At 42.1% G+C, this 12,955-nt stretch overlaps 1 protein-coding gene across 1 annotated transcript; it reads right to left on the reverse strand.

The window, feature by feature from the left end:
* Window positions 1–3,505: 3,505 nt before the first annotated feature.
* Window positions 3,506–10,300, reverse strand: LOC134617564 (zinc finger protein 260-like). The gene is made up of 4 exons (XM_063462848.1): window positions 10,034–10,300; window positions 7,796–7,942; window positions 7,529–7,678; window positions 3,506–5,662 (listed from the first exon to the last, which is right to left on the reverse strand). Exons 1-4 carry the CDS (start codon window positions 10,203–10,205, stop codon window positions 4,560–4,562), a joined length of 1,572 nt encoding a protein of 523 aa, XP_063318918.1. The 5' UTR covers window positions 10,206–10,300; the 3' UTR covers window positions 3,506–4,559.
* Window positions 10,301–12,955: the final 2,655 nt, after the last annotated feature.

Genomic DNA, 12,955 nt, shown 5'->3' on the forward strand with positions numbered 1-12,955 from the left:
AAAAACACCTCTGCACATAGCACATGAAAAAAACTCTTAATACACCAAAGAAACACATGACAAGCAACAGGGGTGGGTAAAGGGTGAGAGACAGCCAATGTAGACAGCACATCCGGGCCTGCAGCCTATGCGCTGGTCTCCATGATCCACCGTCAGCATCGGAAGGAAACAAGCGTCGAAGGCATTTGGAGGGGGGAGGGGGGATGAGTGTATATCTGCATGTGTATATATGTCTGTGTGTGTGTGTGTGTGTGTCCAGAGTTCAGCTGAGACAGTGTCCTTCACCCTGCCAGGCTAAGTAAACAGTCTTCCAGCCAACCCAGGTGGCCTTGCATAGAATGGGAAGAACAGTCTAAACACAGTCGTTATCAGGGTGCTGTTGTTCAGCTCCAGCCTTGAGACCACAGCTGGCGCCAAAGGGGTCTCCGCATAAAATGATGATGATTTTTACTTTAGTGCGAACAACTCATAAGAATTTCAAAGCTGTTCTAACAGTCCAACACTGGTCTCTCAATCTCCCGTTGGAGAGCCGTGAGCTTTCTATGATGTTATCAAACTTACGTTCCGTGATGTTGTCATTCTTGTGGTCAAAGAGCAGGTTCTGAGAACTCACGACTGCAGTGCGCTTCCCAAGATGTGATCAATTTGCGCCCAGAGGTGTTATTCCGAGCGAGCCCCTCCAGATGTAATCAGTTTGCACTCAGAGGTCTTGTTCTGAGTATTCACAGCAGCCGTGCGGTTCTCCAAGATCTCATCCGTGCTGCACTCAATGACCCATTTCGAGAAACTCACGCCTCGTCCCATCGTTTCAATCCCAGCGGGCAGCCTTGTGGGGGTTTGAACAGCCGGTTCCGCTTCCTTAATTCTTCGATAAGCCAGGGCCAAGCCAGCTCCGATCAGCAAGAACCCTGTTATCATGGTTCCGAATAGGTAGATATCTTCAGCACTCAGGCTCACCCGAGCCCAAACTTCTCGATGAGAAAGGGGTGTCAATTGCATTCAGAGACCAGTTGATCAAATCCATAATTCCTCTTTTAGGTTTTAGAGAACAGACTGTGAGAGAGTGTTCCAGGGAAAAGTAATACAAAAAACACGAGACTAGACAAGGACACAAGAGGCTAAGCAGGGAAGCTAAGGGAGAGGAGAGGAGGAGGAAAAAAAAGTGTGACCGCCTTCGCCAAGAGCAAGAGAGAAAGGATATACCATGTGGGGGGAGAGCACGGCTTTACCCTCCTGAATTGCCTGAAGTTTTGTTCAAAATGCTTCAAGGCAGACCAAAAGTCTTTGTCCATGGCCTCACTGAACTCCTCCCAAACCCAAGTTTTGCTTCAGCCATTGCCCGAGCTGTGGTTCGCTTGGCCTGCTGGTGAGCTGTCTCCGAAGTCCTTTCACTTCACACTTGATGGCTCCTTTCACTTCCGGTCTCCACCATCTGGTTCGGGGATAACCACCAGGCACCAACCACCTCTGCAGCTCCTTGCAGCAGCCTCAGCAATGGAGGGTTAGAAAAATGGTCCTTTCGGACTCAATGTCCCCAGCCTCCCTCGGAATGCTGTTGAAGTCCTGGGAGTTAAAGAATTTTATGGGCATTTCCAGCATACCCTCACTATAGGTTTAGGTGTGCCAGGCCTGTCCGGCATTTTATCCCCACCAACTGATCTAACTGAGCACCAGGTGGTAATTATTTGATGGCTCACAAGGCCACAGATCAGATGATACAACTGCAAAATTCATCATCAACCAAAGAATAATTTCAAACTTGTGCACCCAAATCTGTTTTGGAAAGTAGGTAGTCCTTCCACTCTAGAAAAAGAACTCATTAAATGAAATGGAAAAAAATCCCAAATTACCATTTATGTCCTATACTTTTTTAGTTCTCAGCATAAGAGCAGTGTGGTGGAATTAAGGCACAACGGGACCACAGATCTGCGTTTTCAGCCATCTTTATTCAGCACTTCTCACCACGACACCCCACAACCCCTGAGTCCCGTGTTTTAACACGGTGGGCGTGATTGCGGATGCCGTGCAGGTGCGTCCGCAGGCACCGCAAACCACGTCCAAGCATGCTTGTTGCTCAATATGTAGGGCGTGCTGACGGCTTAGTCTGTAGCGATTTTAGGCAACTTATTATTATTTTTTTTATTAAGAAAATAGATTGAAGACAGGCATATATGAGGGTGCAGACAGAAATGGTGGAAGAGGTGGAAAAGGGGTGGGGTGAGGCTGGGGGTGGGGTGCTCTGGATAACTGTCATGTAAGTGGATTGCACTTTGTCAGGCCTCTAACCTAAAACCCTGACCATTCTGCATGTCCCACCTGAAGGCTAAGCTTCTGCTGGTCTAGCTTTCAGGGTCACTGAGGCTCGCAAACCCCCGATCATGTTAAGGCGGCAATCCCTCAGGGGGAAAACTGAAAAATAAAACAACAAAAAATAAAACAAAATATTCTTCATCAGATTATCACAACTAAAAACATTTACTTTAATTGGATGGCCTCTATCGAATATATTCAAACCCAATATTAACAAAACTAAAAAGGGCCAAGTTATAAAAATAAAGTCAATTCACCAAGTCTTGAAAAATAAAACAGAAAAATAAAATAAAACTATCATCCAGATCTTTACAACCAACAACAGAAAATTTATCTTCATTGGGTGGCCTAATTCTCAAATAAATGTGCAAAATAAAGTAAGAATAAAATAGGATTAAATAAAATTTCGAATCACCATGTCTCTTCCATATCCAAGTTATATGTCATGGACATGTCAAGATCACCCAATTCCTCTTTCTTGTATGTAACATGGCGTGACGACAGGGGTTTGGGACTTCCCTTTGTGAGCTGCTGGAAGTGTGTGTGTGATTACTGTGATTACTTTAGTATATGAAATGAGGGAACTGTTGATTGCAGAGCTGAAAGCTGGGCAGCTTTGTGTCGGGTCTGACAGACACAGGTCCTCCAGCAGACAGGCTCACAGAGACAAACACTTCTGTACTGAAACAATAGTCACACACTGTACAAATATAGATGTATTTTTTAGTTAATTATCTCACGAGACGACAGAGATTTGCTGCTCTTTTGCTCTACCCTGTCTACTGAGAAACCTGACACAGGCTCATTTGCATACTGACAGTGATTGGATGCTTAGCTGGGGGGAGGGATCTCTGCTGAGTGCTGTGTGAGCCTGCACACAGAGTACGGAGGAAAAGAGTGAATGAGAGCTACTGTAGTAAATGCACTAAATCTTGTCCATATTCAGTTTGTGGGAAGTCTATTATTTTCCTTCAACTTCTAAAAGTTTGACTTAAGGGGGCAGGATGTTTGTTTAAGGGGCCGCTGCCCCCTCTTGCCCCAGCGTAGAGCCGGCCCTAATCACAATGTATGCACGTACACATCTGTACGTACCCCATCTCCTCCTTAACGGCTGGGCCAATCTGAACGAAGATTTGCACAAACATCGTCACACATATGGGGTTTATTTCAGGATGATTTATTATAAATCCCAGTTTGCTTGATTTTCCTACATAGTGTTTATTTTTATTGGACCCCCGTGAATGTTACGTTTTCCCTTTGCATTAGTATCAGTGTACGCTGACCGTACAGAACTTAATAGTCACATGAATTTGTATCCAGTGTTGTTTTGTTTGAGTCAATACGAAACACAGAAAGAAAGATTTGAAGTCAGTCCATCAGAAAAGGAAGTAAATATTGAAACCTCGTTGACAAAAGGAAGTTAGTTTAAAAGGCAGTTTTGACACAAATCAAGTTTTAATGTTATACTCAAAGTCTGGAACAAAGTGGGACAAAAAGGTTCAGAACTCACAAAAAAACAGAAACAAAAGATTTTCAACAGATAAATGTTTCCAAGATTCACACACTTTTCAGTTAGTGTTTGAATACAAATTTAGCACACAGTGACACCTCAGACTATGACCTACACTGGGACCAATACAGTACATGTACCATACTGGTATATACATATGTATATATATATTTACATACAATGGCTTCAGTGTATATGCATATATACACTGCAGCCATGTTTTAAAAGGTTTAAAAGATGATCCCACACAGGATCCCTTACACCACTGCCTGAAATGCAGCTCCAAATCACCACAGAGCCTCCACCATGTTTTACATACATGTATAAACTGGCTTTTGTTACCCTCTCCTGTATGTATGGATGACTTTTGACCCAAGATTTGGAGTCTCACCCCGAATGCCCTGGTGCTGCTGATTTTCAGTCTAGTTCTTGTGTAATTTAGCATCCTTGAAGTGTTCCTTTCTAAGAATGGCTGCTTGACAGCCACCCTATTACTGCCACACTTTCTTGTGCAGTTTCAAGTTATTTAAGGACACACTGCACACTATGCTACTTTTTTAGCTAATGCTCCTTGTTGGTGCAAAATACTCTTTTATGCCTGTCAAACTCTGCTGTCATTGGCATGTTCCACAGATTCAAGTAAAGAAGCTAACGGTGTAGAGATCCACTTTAATGTGGTTCTTTGCTAACTGCTGACATGAAACTGAAACCTTTGCTAGATTTGCAAAGGTGCTGCCTCTCAGCTGTGTGAGTTCTCATTTTGACTAAAAGTTTTTGCAAATGTTTTGCAGGAACTCTCACTTGTGTGAGACCCCATGTGGACAGTCAAATGACTATTTTGACTGAAAGTCTTACCACAAGTTTTGCAAGAATATGGCCTTTCACCTGTGTGAGTTCTCATGTGGACATTCAAATGACTGTTCTGACTGAAGCTTTTACCACAGGTTACACAAGAGTAGGGCTTCTCACCCGTGTGGGTCCTTATGTGCACCGTCAAATCCCTCATTTGAATGAAACTTTTTCCACATGTTTTACAAGAATACGGCTTCTCACCTGTGTGGATTTTTGTGTGGAATTTCAGATTTGTACTCTGACTAAAAGTTTTGCCACATGTTGCACAAGAATATGGCTTCTCACCCGTGTGAGTCCTTGCATGAATTTTCAAGTTTGCTAAGCAAGCAAATCTTTTTCCACAAATCTTGCAGTGGTAAGGTTTTATACCTGTGTGCGTCGACATGTGCACCGTTAAATTGCCTTTATGATAAAATCTTTTCCCACACGTTTCACACGAGTATCGCTTCTCACCTGTGTGAAATCTAATGTGATATATCAGATTTGAGCTGTCTCTAAACGCTTTCCCACAAATGCTGCAGGAATATGGCTTTTCACCGGTGTGAGTTCTTATATGGACCAACAAGTTATCCTTTCTCCTGAATTTTTTCCCACATGCGTCACACGAGAATGGCTTCTCACCTGTGTGAATGCTCGTGTGTATTTTTAGCTTTGATGCATATTTAAATCTTTTCCCACAAGTGTTGCAAGAATATGGTTTCTCATCTGTGGATGTTCTTTTTTGATGTAGAGAGTTGTGAGAGAGGAGCAGGTGACTGCTTGGTTTCGGCTGGCAGTAGTTTTTTTCCTCATAAATACAAGTTACTGTTAATGGATTGGTTTCCTGGTCAATTACAAGCTCCTGTCTCTCCTGACTTGTGCAAAGTTCCGTCCATTCTTCCTTAATCTGAGCCGATCCAACGTCCTGTTGATCCAGACCAGAGTTCTCCAGGTTAAAGAGGTACAAGTCCTCGAGAACCTCCTCCTTGCAGACATATTGCTGGAGCTGATCTGGAGAGACAAAGTGGCACATAAAAACAGTCAGTACTGTATTCATATACAAATGAACATCTAAGCAAATTTTTTTTAACCCCAAGTGACGGCCAACGGATCATTAACACCAGTGGGTTCAGGTTTCACTTGAGGTTCAGCTGAAGCTGTTTGGTGTACAGTATGTTGTAGGTCCAGGTTATGGTAGATGTTTTATATATGCAGCTTTCTAAGTTCAAACTTCAGCGCTCTAATGTGTAGCTGTCATTTTAAAAACAAACAGCAGGATTAACACACGAGTATCGCTCAAGTTGAAATATTTCAACTCGAGTTGAAATATAATTATTTTACTGCTTCGCGCTCAAAATCCCAAGATGAATGACTCCCTGCAGAATGAATTTTCTCTTATTTGCAACACATTTTTTATATTCTGTACAGATCTTTAATCACCATTTTATTATTTTCATCTGATAAAGTTTCTGATTGGAGTAATCTGTGTATGAAACACCTCATTTTATGTGAGCGCACACGTAGCCTGAAGCAGAAAGCCAGGCTGGACAAAGAAAGTTTAACTATTATCAGCTGGTCACATGTAAACAAATGAATTCTGGCTAACTGCAGTCCATTTTATATTCTTTCCACTGGCTCCCAATAGATTTTAAAATTCTTGTTTTAACATACAGAGCACTAAATGGCCCCAGATTATTTATCCAAGCTTCTTATAAATACACTGCTGCTCGCTGTCTTCGCTCACAGGCTCAGAGTTTGTTGGTCGTTCCCCGAACACGACTGAAGACGAAAGGGGGCGGAGCCTTTCAGTCTGTGGAACAGTCTACCACCACAGTTACGTTTGGTTGACTCTGTGGAATCCTTTAAAAAGCAGTTAAAAACTTTATTATTTAAACAGGCCTTCTGTTAACCAACACTTTTGAATTTGCAATATTTATATTGTCTATTTTGTTACTTAATGTTTTCTTTATTTAACCGCTGTACAGCACTTTGTGACTGCCTGTCTACGAAAAGCACTTAATAAATAAACCTTACTTACTTACTACTTACAAAGAAACACAAAGAGTGAACAGTGGACGGAAATTTGAACATGAACCTACAACAAACCACAAGATGGGTTTTCAAGATGGCTGCCAGTGTTTTCCAACCAGCTTTTCTCTGCGTATGAAGGAGCTCAAATGTCCTTCCTGAATCAACACATTTTTGTTGAACCATCTATTTAAAATTTGATTATTGCTGAGAGTACGGTGATGTTATAATTCTACTTTTGACCATTTGGGGTTTCTGGGAAGAAAAAACGTTGAGGACAAAAGCATATGGTGACGTGGTGGCGACAGAGAAATGTTCCTCTAACCCTGACTTAATATTGTAGATATTTTGTTTTCTCTGACTGAAAAACAAAACGAAACATGTCTAAGAAACTAAGACACGAGCTTCTTAGTTGTGGTCAGCACAGTGTAAACCAGCAGGTTAACCTCATGAGCCTAACGGAGGAGGACACAGTCAAAGGGATCAGTAGATTGAACTGAACAAAGGATTGATGAGTCGGAACAATATTCCCGTTCAATAATCCTGATGATCTTATTCTCACTGGGTTGGACACACTGCAGCTATGCCAGGGCTACAGCTGGTGATGAGGACGCAGCATTTAGAGAGAAACACTACAGGAACAAGTCGTCCAATTCTTGAACAGCAAGAACATTTGTTTAGAAAAGCACCAAATGTCTAATTGCTACACTCTGACTGATTTTCATCTAGGCACCAAAGACACTTAATACTTGATATTTTAAAAGTTGAGCTTAAACATGGTTATAATCCTGCTGCTGCTTGTCCGGGGCCGGGCCTTGGGAACGATCGTTATATGTACAGATTTCTTACCTGTGTCCATGTCACAGTGACTCCCTGACATGGGAGAGATGTCCACATTGTAATTTTTGGTTCTGTGACATTTCTTCTTTGGCTTCAGCTCCTCATTGGTGGTTGATTCCATTTCTACATGTTTAGTTCCTTGCCGGTCTTTGGTGTCCACTACAGGAGAAGTTTGAGAGAGGAACTGGTTAACGTTTGGGTCGGGTTCATCAAGCACTCCTATTTAGTTAAAGTCACCATAAAGGTGCTGGTCTCCTGTTAATACAAGCAGCTTACTGGAACAGTCTTCCCCTTGCTCCTCTTTCATCAGGAGAGGCTCTGCTTCCTCCTGGACCAATCTGGAGTTCCTCTCCTGGTTACAGTGCTGCTGCTGCTCTATAAGAACCTCATCTTTATTATTAATGACAAGTTGTTGTGGGAGGTCTATCGAGACAAAGGGACAAAACAAGGTTACATGTGTGATGATAGAAAAACACTCATACTTAGTACTGAGACACTGATCTATACTGATAAGGAGTATAGAGTGTTAGGACCAAGAGGATGCCACATCGTGTGATAGAAATGAAAATGATCAGCCTAGGGCTGGGCAATTGGACAATATATCGACTACTGACAATAGTGTTTACAAGGGCGATTTATTTATTTATTTTCCCATGACTAGGTTTGCTAATCATGATGGAGTTCATAGAAGTCAACAGAAAAAAAATAATAGCGCTGTTTTAACAGCACCCTCTTTAATCTGCGAGCAAATGCACCCTCCTCAGAGTGCACCCAAATGCTTGTTGATGGAGCTGCAGAAGCTGGTGATAGCCTAGCATACTCAGCCGGATGGTGGACATGTACATGCTCATGCCAGTTAGTCGTGTTTGAGAGCTTTGCTCGCACTATACGTCTGCACAAGCGGCACACCGCTTTGGTTACATCCTTAGGTTTACCTCTTTTATTTGGTTTAAAGCCAAAGAAATCCCAAATTGGCGACTTTATATTTTTTTTAGTGCTGTCAGCGTTAATGTGCTGTCATCACAACTAACACGTTTAACAATTAACCCATCTGGAGCGCAGACGGAGTCTAAATCCCTGAAATGTCTCTGTCAATGCATTTCGGGCAGTTTGTCCAAATTTTGTTCATTCAATTTAAATCGTGAGGATGATTAAGAAATCTTGTTCTTAGAGTAATGTCAAAAAGATAGAAACCACTGCATGGTAGTGTTAGTGGTCAGTGACAGTGATGGGATGAATCCGAGTGTCTGTGATAGTCATCATATTAGCGATCCTAACTACAAAGTGGTGTGTAATGTGTGGCCCTTTAAAGAGTTGATTTCGGGTTTGTGGCCCCACCTCATCCCAAGATAAAACAAACAAAGGACTACCTTAACCATGCTGTGTTTTAGTTAAATGTGCTCTCATCCTGCATAGAGCAACAAATAACAAGACTGACAGTGAATAGAGAAACACTCACCCAGTTTCTGTTCTGTTTTTGTCATGCTTATATCATACAACCTGAACATATCAGCAGGATTCCATGTCCCGTTTCCCCTTTCTCTTTGTTTAAAACACATAAAACAAGTCCATGCAATTCTAACTCAAAATTGTGTTTTCTTCTTGCAAGTTAACTGATACTTGATAAATGTTTGCTGCTGTTTTTGGTCAACTGCTATTGTTGACTTCCCTCTGCAAGCGTCCAGCTGCAAGGGGAGAGATGAAGGACTACGATTCATCAAGCAATGTGATCATAAATAATCCTCCACACTAATTTTTTTATGCCCGCGTTTAGATTGCATATAGATTTTGACCATACTTGAGATTATTTATATTTTTTTGCATTTAAGAAAATGTTTTCTTTCAAGAATTGTTTTTATTAAATATGGCACGTACAAATAGATGTTGTATGTAGTGTAAAACATTGCAATTTCTAAAATGGAACCGATGAGGAGTTTATTCTGAAAGACCAGGTTTTTTTTCTCTTTTGAATATTTATAACTGCTCATTAATATGACAAAAGTATTTCTTATCAGATTACTCAATGAACTGATGGTATAATCATTAGAAAATAATCGATAGCTGCAGGCTTAATAATGTAGGAAGTTAACATTAGCGTTGGGTAAAGTGAGTCAGCCCATGGCCGTGGTGAATCATCACAGGACATTGAAACATCTCAATTTTCTCCAATAAAAGTCATAAAATAAAGATTTTCTCTATTTCTGTCGAGCATGTTGGTCACCAAGGGTGTAAAGGCTACTGTCACGGTTGCTAGGCAACAGGAGGCGCGCGTCTGAGGTTAGACCTACAGAAGCCGCTAACTTCCGGTCTTCCCGGCCTTCGTGCACGGGCAGGCCGGGTCCTTTAAAGGATGCAGCCCCTGCACTTGGACACACCCCAAACCTCACTAATGCGTACCTAAGAATCACATCACAGACGTGAGCATGCTCGGTAGCGCCGTCCATCAGCTCACCAGTACTCAAACACATAGCTGTACCACTCTGGGTTCATTAACACCATCGCAGCGTTACCTACCGATTCTGTGTAACTTTATTTTGGGGAACTTCACAGTGATATCCTGCAGTCTGCGCTGATTGATCTCGGCCTCATTCTGGACCATCGTTTTAACAAAGGCTCCGAATATCTCTTCAGCAGCAGCCGTTAGTCTCTCGCTAACAAACTCTCGCAAATACTCAACGGAACACATCGTTACTTTGACAGCTCAAATATTTCTCTGTTATACGCGAATGCAACCGTTTCCCAGCTTCAACAAGCGGCTGACTTAGACGTAGCGCCAGGACTTCTGTTTCCTCTTTGTGTCACATTATAAAGTTCCGGCTATAAAAACAGCTGAACTTTTTGTTCCGTCATATATATCAGTGTATGGATCCCTATAGTCTATTACAGGGGTAGGCAACCTTTCTGATGATGAGTGCCATCTAAAATTTCCTCAGAAATCAGTGTGCCATATGATTGCATTAGCAATAAATTTAATAACCCTCTATGTTAACAGTTACACACTATATAGAGACAATAGAATTATATTTGTTTGCAGATGTTGGCAGCTATCAGTGAATAGTTATCAGCTATTTTGAAACAAAAAAGACACTTTTTGTCCATAACAGCAAATGAACTGTACAACAGAAAATGCAAATGCTATTTATGGTCTCCTCACAACAATGATAAGAAAGATAAACTGGGCCAATGTTTGTTAATACAGAGATACACATGTTAATGTGATCTCTGGTCTCCCACTCAGAGACACAGGTCTCCCAGTGTCCAGCATTCAGACGGCTACCTGAGGACACTCATGTGAGAGAAAATCTGCTGTAGAGCCAAATACTGTAAATAAAGCCTCTGCAATGTTCTGAAGACAGTTAAACTCAGGTAGTGATGTCCAGCAGGTGAAAATGCAAGCTCCATGAACACGCACAGCTGTGGATTCCAGCTGCGTCTGTAATTCTGCAAACTTTGACCCCCACAGAGTCGAGCTTTTCAGTTCAATCAGCTGCATTTCGATGTCCTCTGTGTCCAGCCAGTTAATGCGAGACAAATCCAGCTGCTCATTAAAGCTTTTTGATTTGATTAGAAAAGAAAACATTGGTCCATACACCTGAAAGTCCCAAAAACGCATTGTCTGTCTCGAGTCTACGGATGTATCCATGTATTTCTGTGGTGCTGATGCTCCTGAAGCATTTGAAGTGTTGGAATGTGGAAATTTCAACATCGCTTGAAAAAACTGCCAGCTAGCAACGTCCCTCTCACCGGTAGGCTAAGTTATTTTTAGCCAATTACAAGTTGAATCTGGTAGTTGGGGTTGTTAGCTAAGATACCGTCATTAAGAAGCGGCACAACTAATGTGTCTATGCGAGCTAATCTGCGATGTGCACCACTGGCCCGGCCATTTATTTTTTGATGCACCTTCTCAGATTAATTCACTGCGTGTTGTGCCCAGGGCTGGACTGGGACAAAAGAATCGACCCGGGCATTTTGACTGGAGACCGGCCCACCAGGTATTAAAGCCATAAAGCCTTTGAATGAAAACAAACACTGTTGTGACAGTGATGTACAGTCTTGTTGGTATATGTATGATTTCTATACATTTTACATCAGATGAAAACTTTGGTTGTAAGATTCAGATAATTATTTATTAAAAGCGAGACATTTTAAATGAGAATAACAAAGAAAAGTATTTCTTTGTCCCCCCCTTTCCCTGTTAATGCCCTACCTGCCCCTTGGCAAAACTTTGCTAGACCCGCCCCTGCACAGTTACCAGCTGTCAGCTACTTAGAAAAGGATCCTGGTGTTATTTGTCTCTCAGAAACAGCTCATAACTTCCCTTCAACTCATTCATGTCACCTAAAAGGTAAACCTGTTTCTCCATCACCTGTTCAGCTCTGATGGTTCAGTAAGGACATCTCCTGGTTTCATCTTCATGTTTCCCTCTCACCACATATCCAAACCGACATCATGACCAGCAGCTTTACATCTGTGGCTCCAGCAAACATCAGCTGATACTAGAAATTAATATTAAATAAATTCTAACAACAGCTGATCAAGCTGAAACGTGCTGCTGTTGTTTAGCGCGACCTCCGCTGGTTTCCTCTTTCTCAGCTGGTGATAGTGTTTGGAACCATTCAGTCAGACGGTCAGCATACCGTCCTGCTGCTGATGGAGTACAGGACCAAGGATCTGCTCTAAGGCATCCTTTGCAAAAGCAGCTAAATCCAGTTGCAGCCTCAGAGAGGAGTAGCATTCCCTCCAGCTCCTCTCTGAGGTAAACAATTTGGTGTAGGTGGGGAAGTGGTGGCACTCTGAATCTTTGTCTCTGTTTGGGAGTGAGTCAGTTTTAACCGTTTTCTAATGGGCTGGATACTGCCAATCAAAGATTTTCAAGGTAGATTAATGTCATGTTTTGTCTGGTTTCCTAAAGGCAGATTCACATTCAGCCATGAGAGCAGTTCCTTCTTCTGAATGTTTGAACACTGAGCTAATAGTTGTTTTGCCATCAGTCTGGATGCTGGGTATTGAAGATTCCATAGGTCCCTATTCATCTATCCCCTTCCACTGGGATTCCTTGCGCAGTACCATTCTAACAGCGCCCTGTTTTCATGTCTTGCCTGATGCTGTCGTGTTCCAAGAAAAGCTCCTTTAAGCACACTACCTGTTGGGGTCCCCTTGTCTGGAAATGTCTGTCTGTGTCTCAGAATGAAGTGGAGCCTTGTTTGGTGGAACTCGTAGATGTAAGTTGTGCCGTGGCTTGTGACGTAGATTATGAGGATTTGAGCAAAAAGCTCTTCTAACTGACGCACATTACTAACAGCATCCTTTGGATATCCTCTGGTGAAATTGACATTTTTAGTTGTGATTAGCTGGGCATTTCTCCAAAAGTTGATTCTGTTCATCTGGACGTAGCGTTTTGTGGGAGAAACGTTTCGTCACTCATCCAAGTGACTT

This window comes from Pelmatolapia mariae, linkage group LG18 (assembly GCF_036321145.2).
Source record: "Pelmatolapia mariae isolate MD_Pm_ZW linkage group LG18, Pm_UMD_F_2, whole genome shotgun sequence".
Taxonomy (NCBI): Eukaryota; Metazoa; Chordata; class Actinopteri; order Cichliformes; family Cichlidae; genus Pelmatolapia; species Pelmatolapia mariae.

Bases quoted from the DNA above. Each gene is read 5' to 3' on its own strand.
- LOC134617564 (XM_063462848.1), bottom strand. From the start codon at position 10,205: ATGTGTTCCGTTGAGTATTTGCGAGAGTTTGTTAGCGAGAGACTAACG. The intron at 7,943-10,033 runs GTAGGTAACGCT...TTGTCTCGATAG, and splicing joins AATAAAGTTACACAGAATCG to ACCTCCCACAACAACTTGTC. The intron at 7,679-7,795 runs GTAAGCTGCTTG...CTTCTCCTGTAG, and splicing joins GCAAGGGGAAGACTGTTCCA to TGGACACCAAAGACCGGCAA.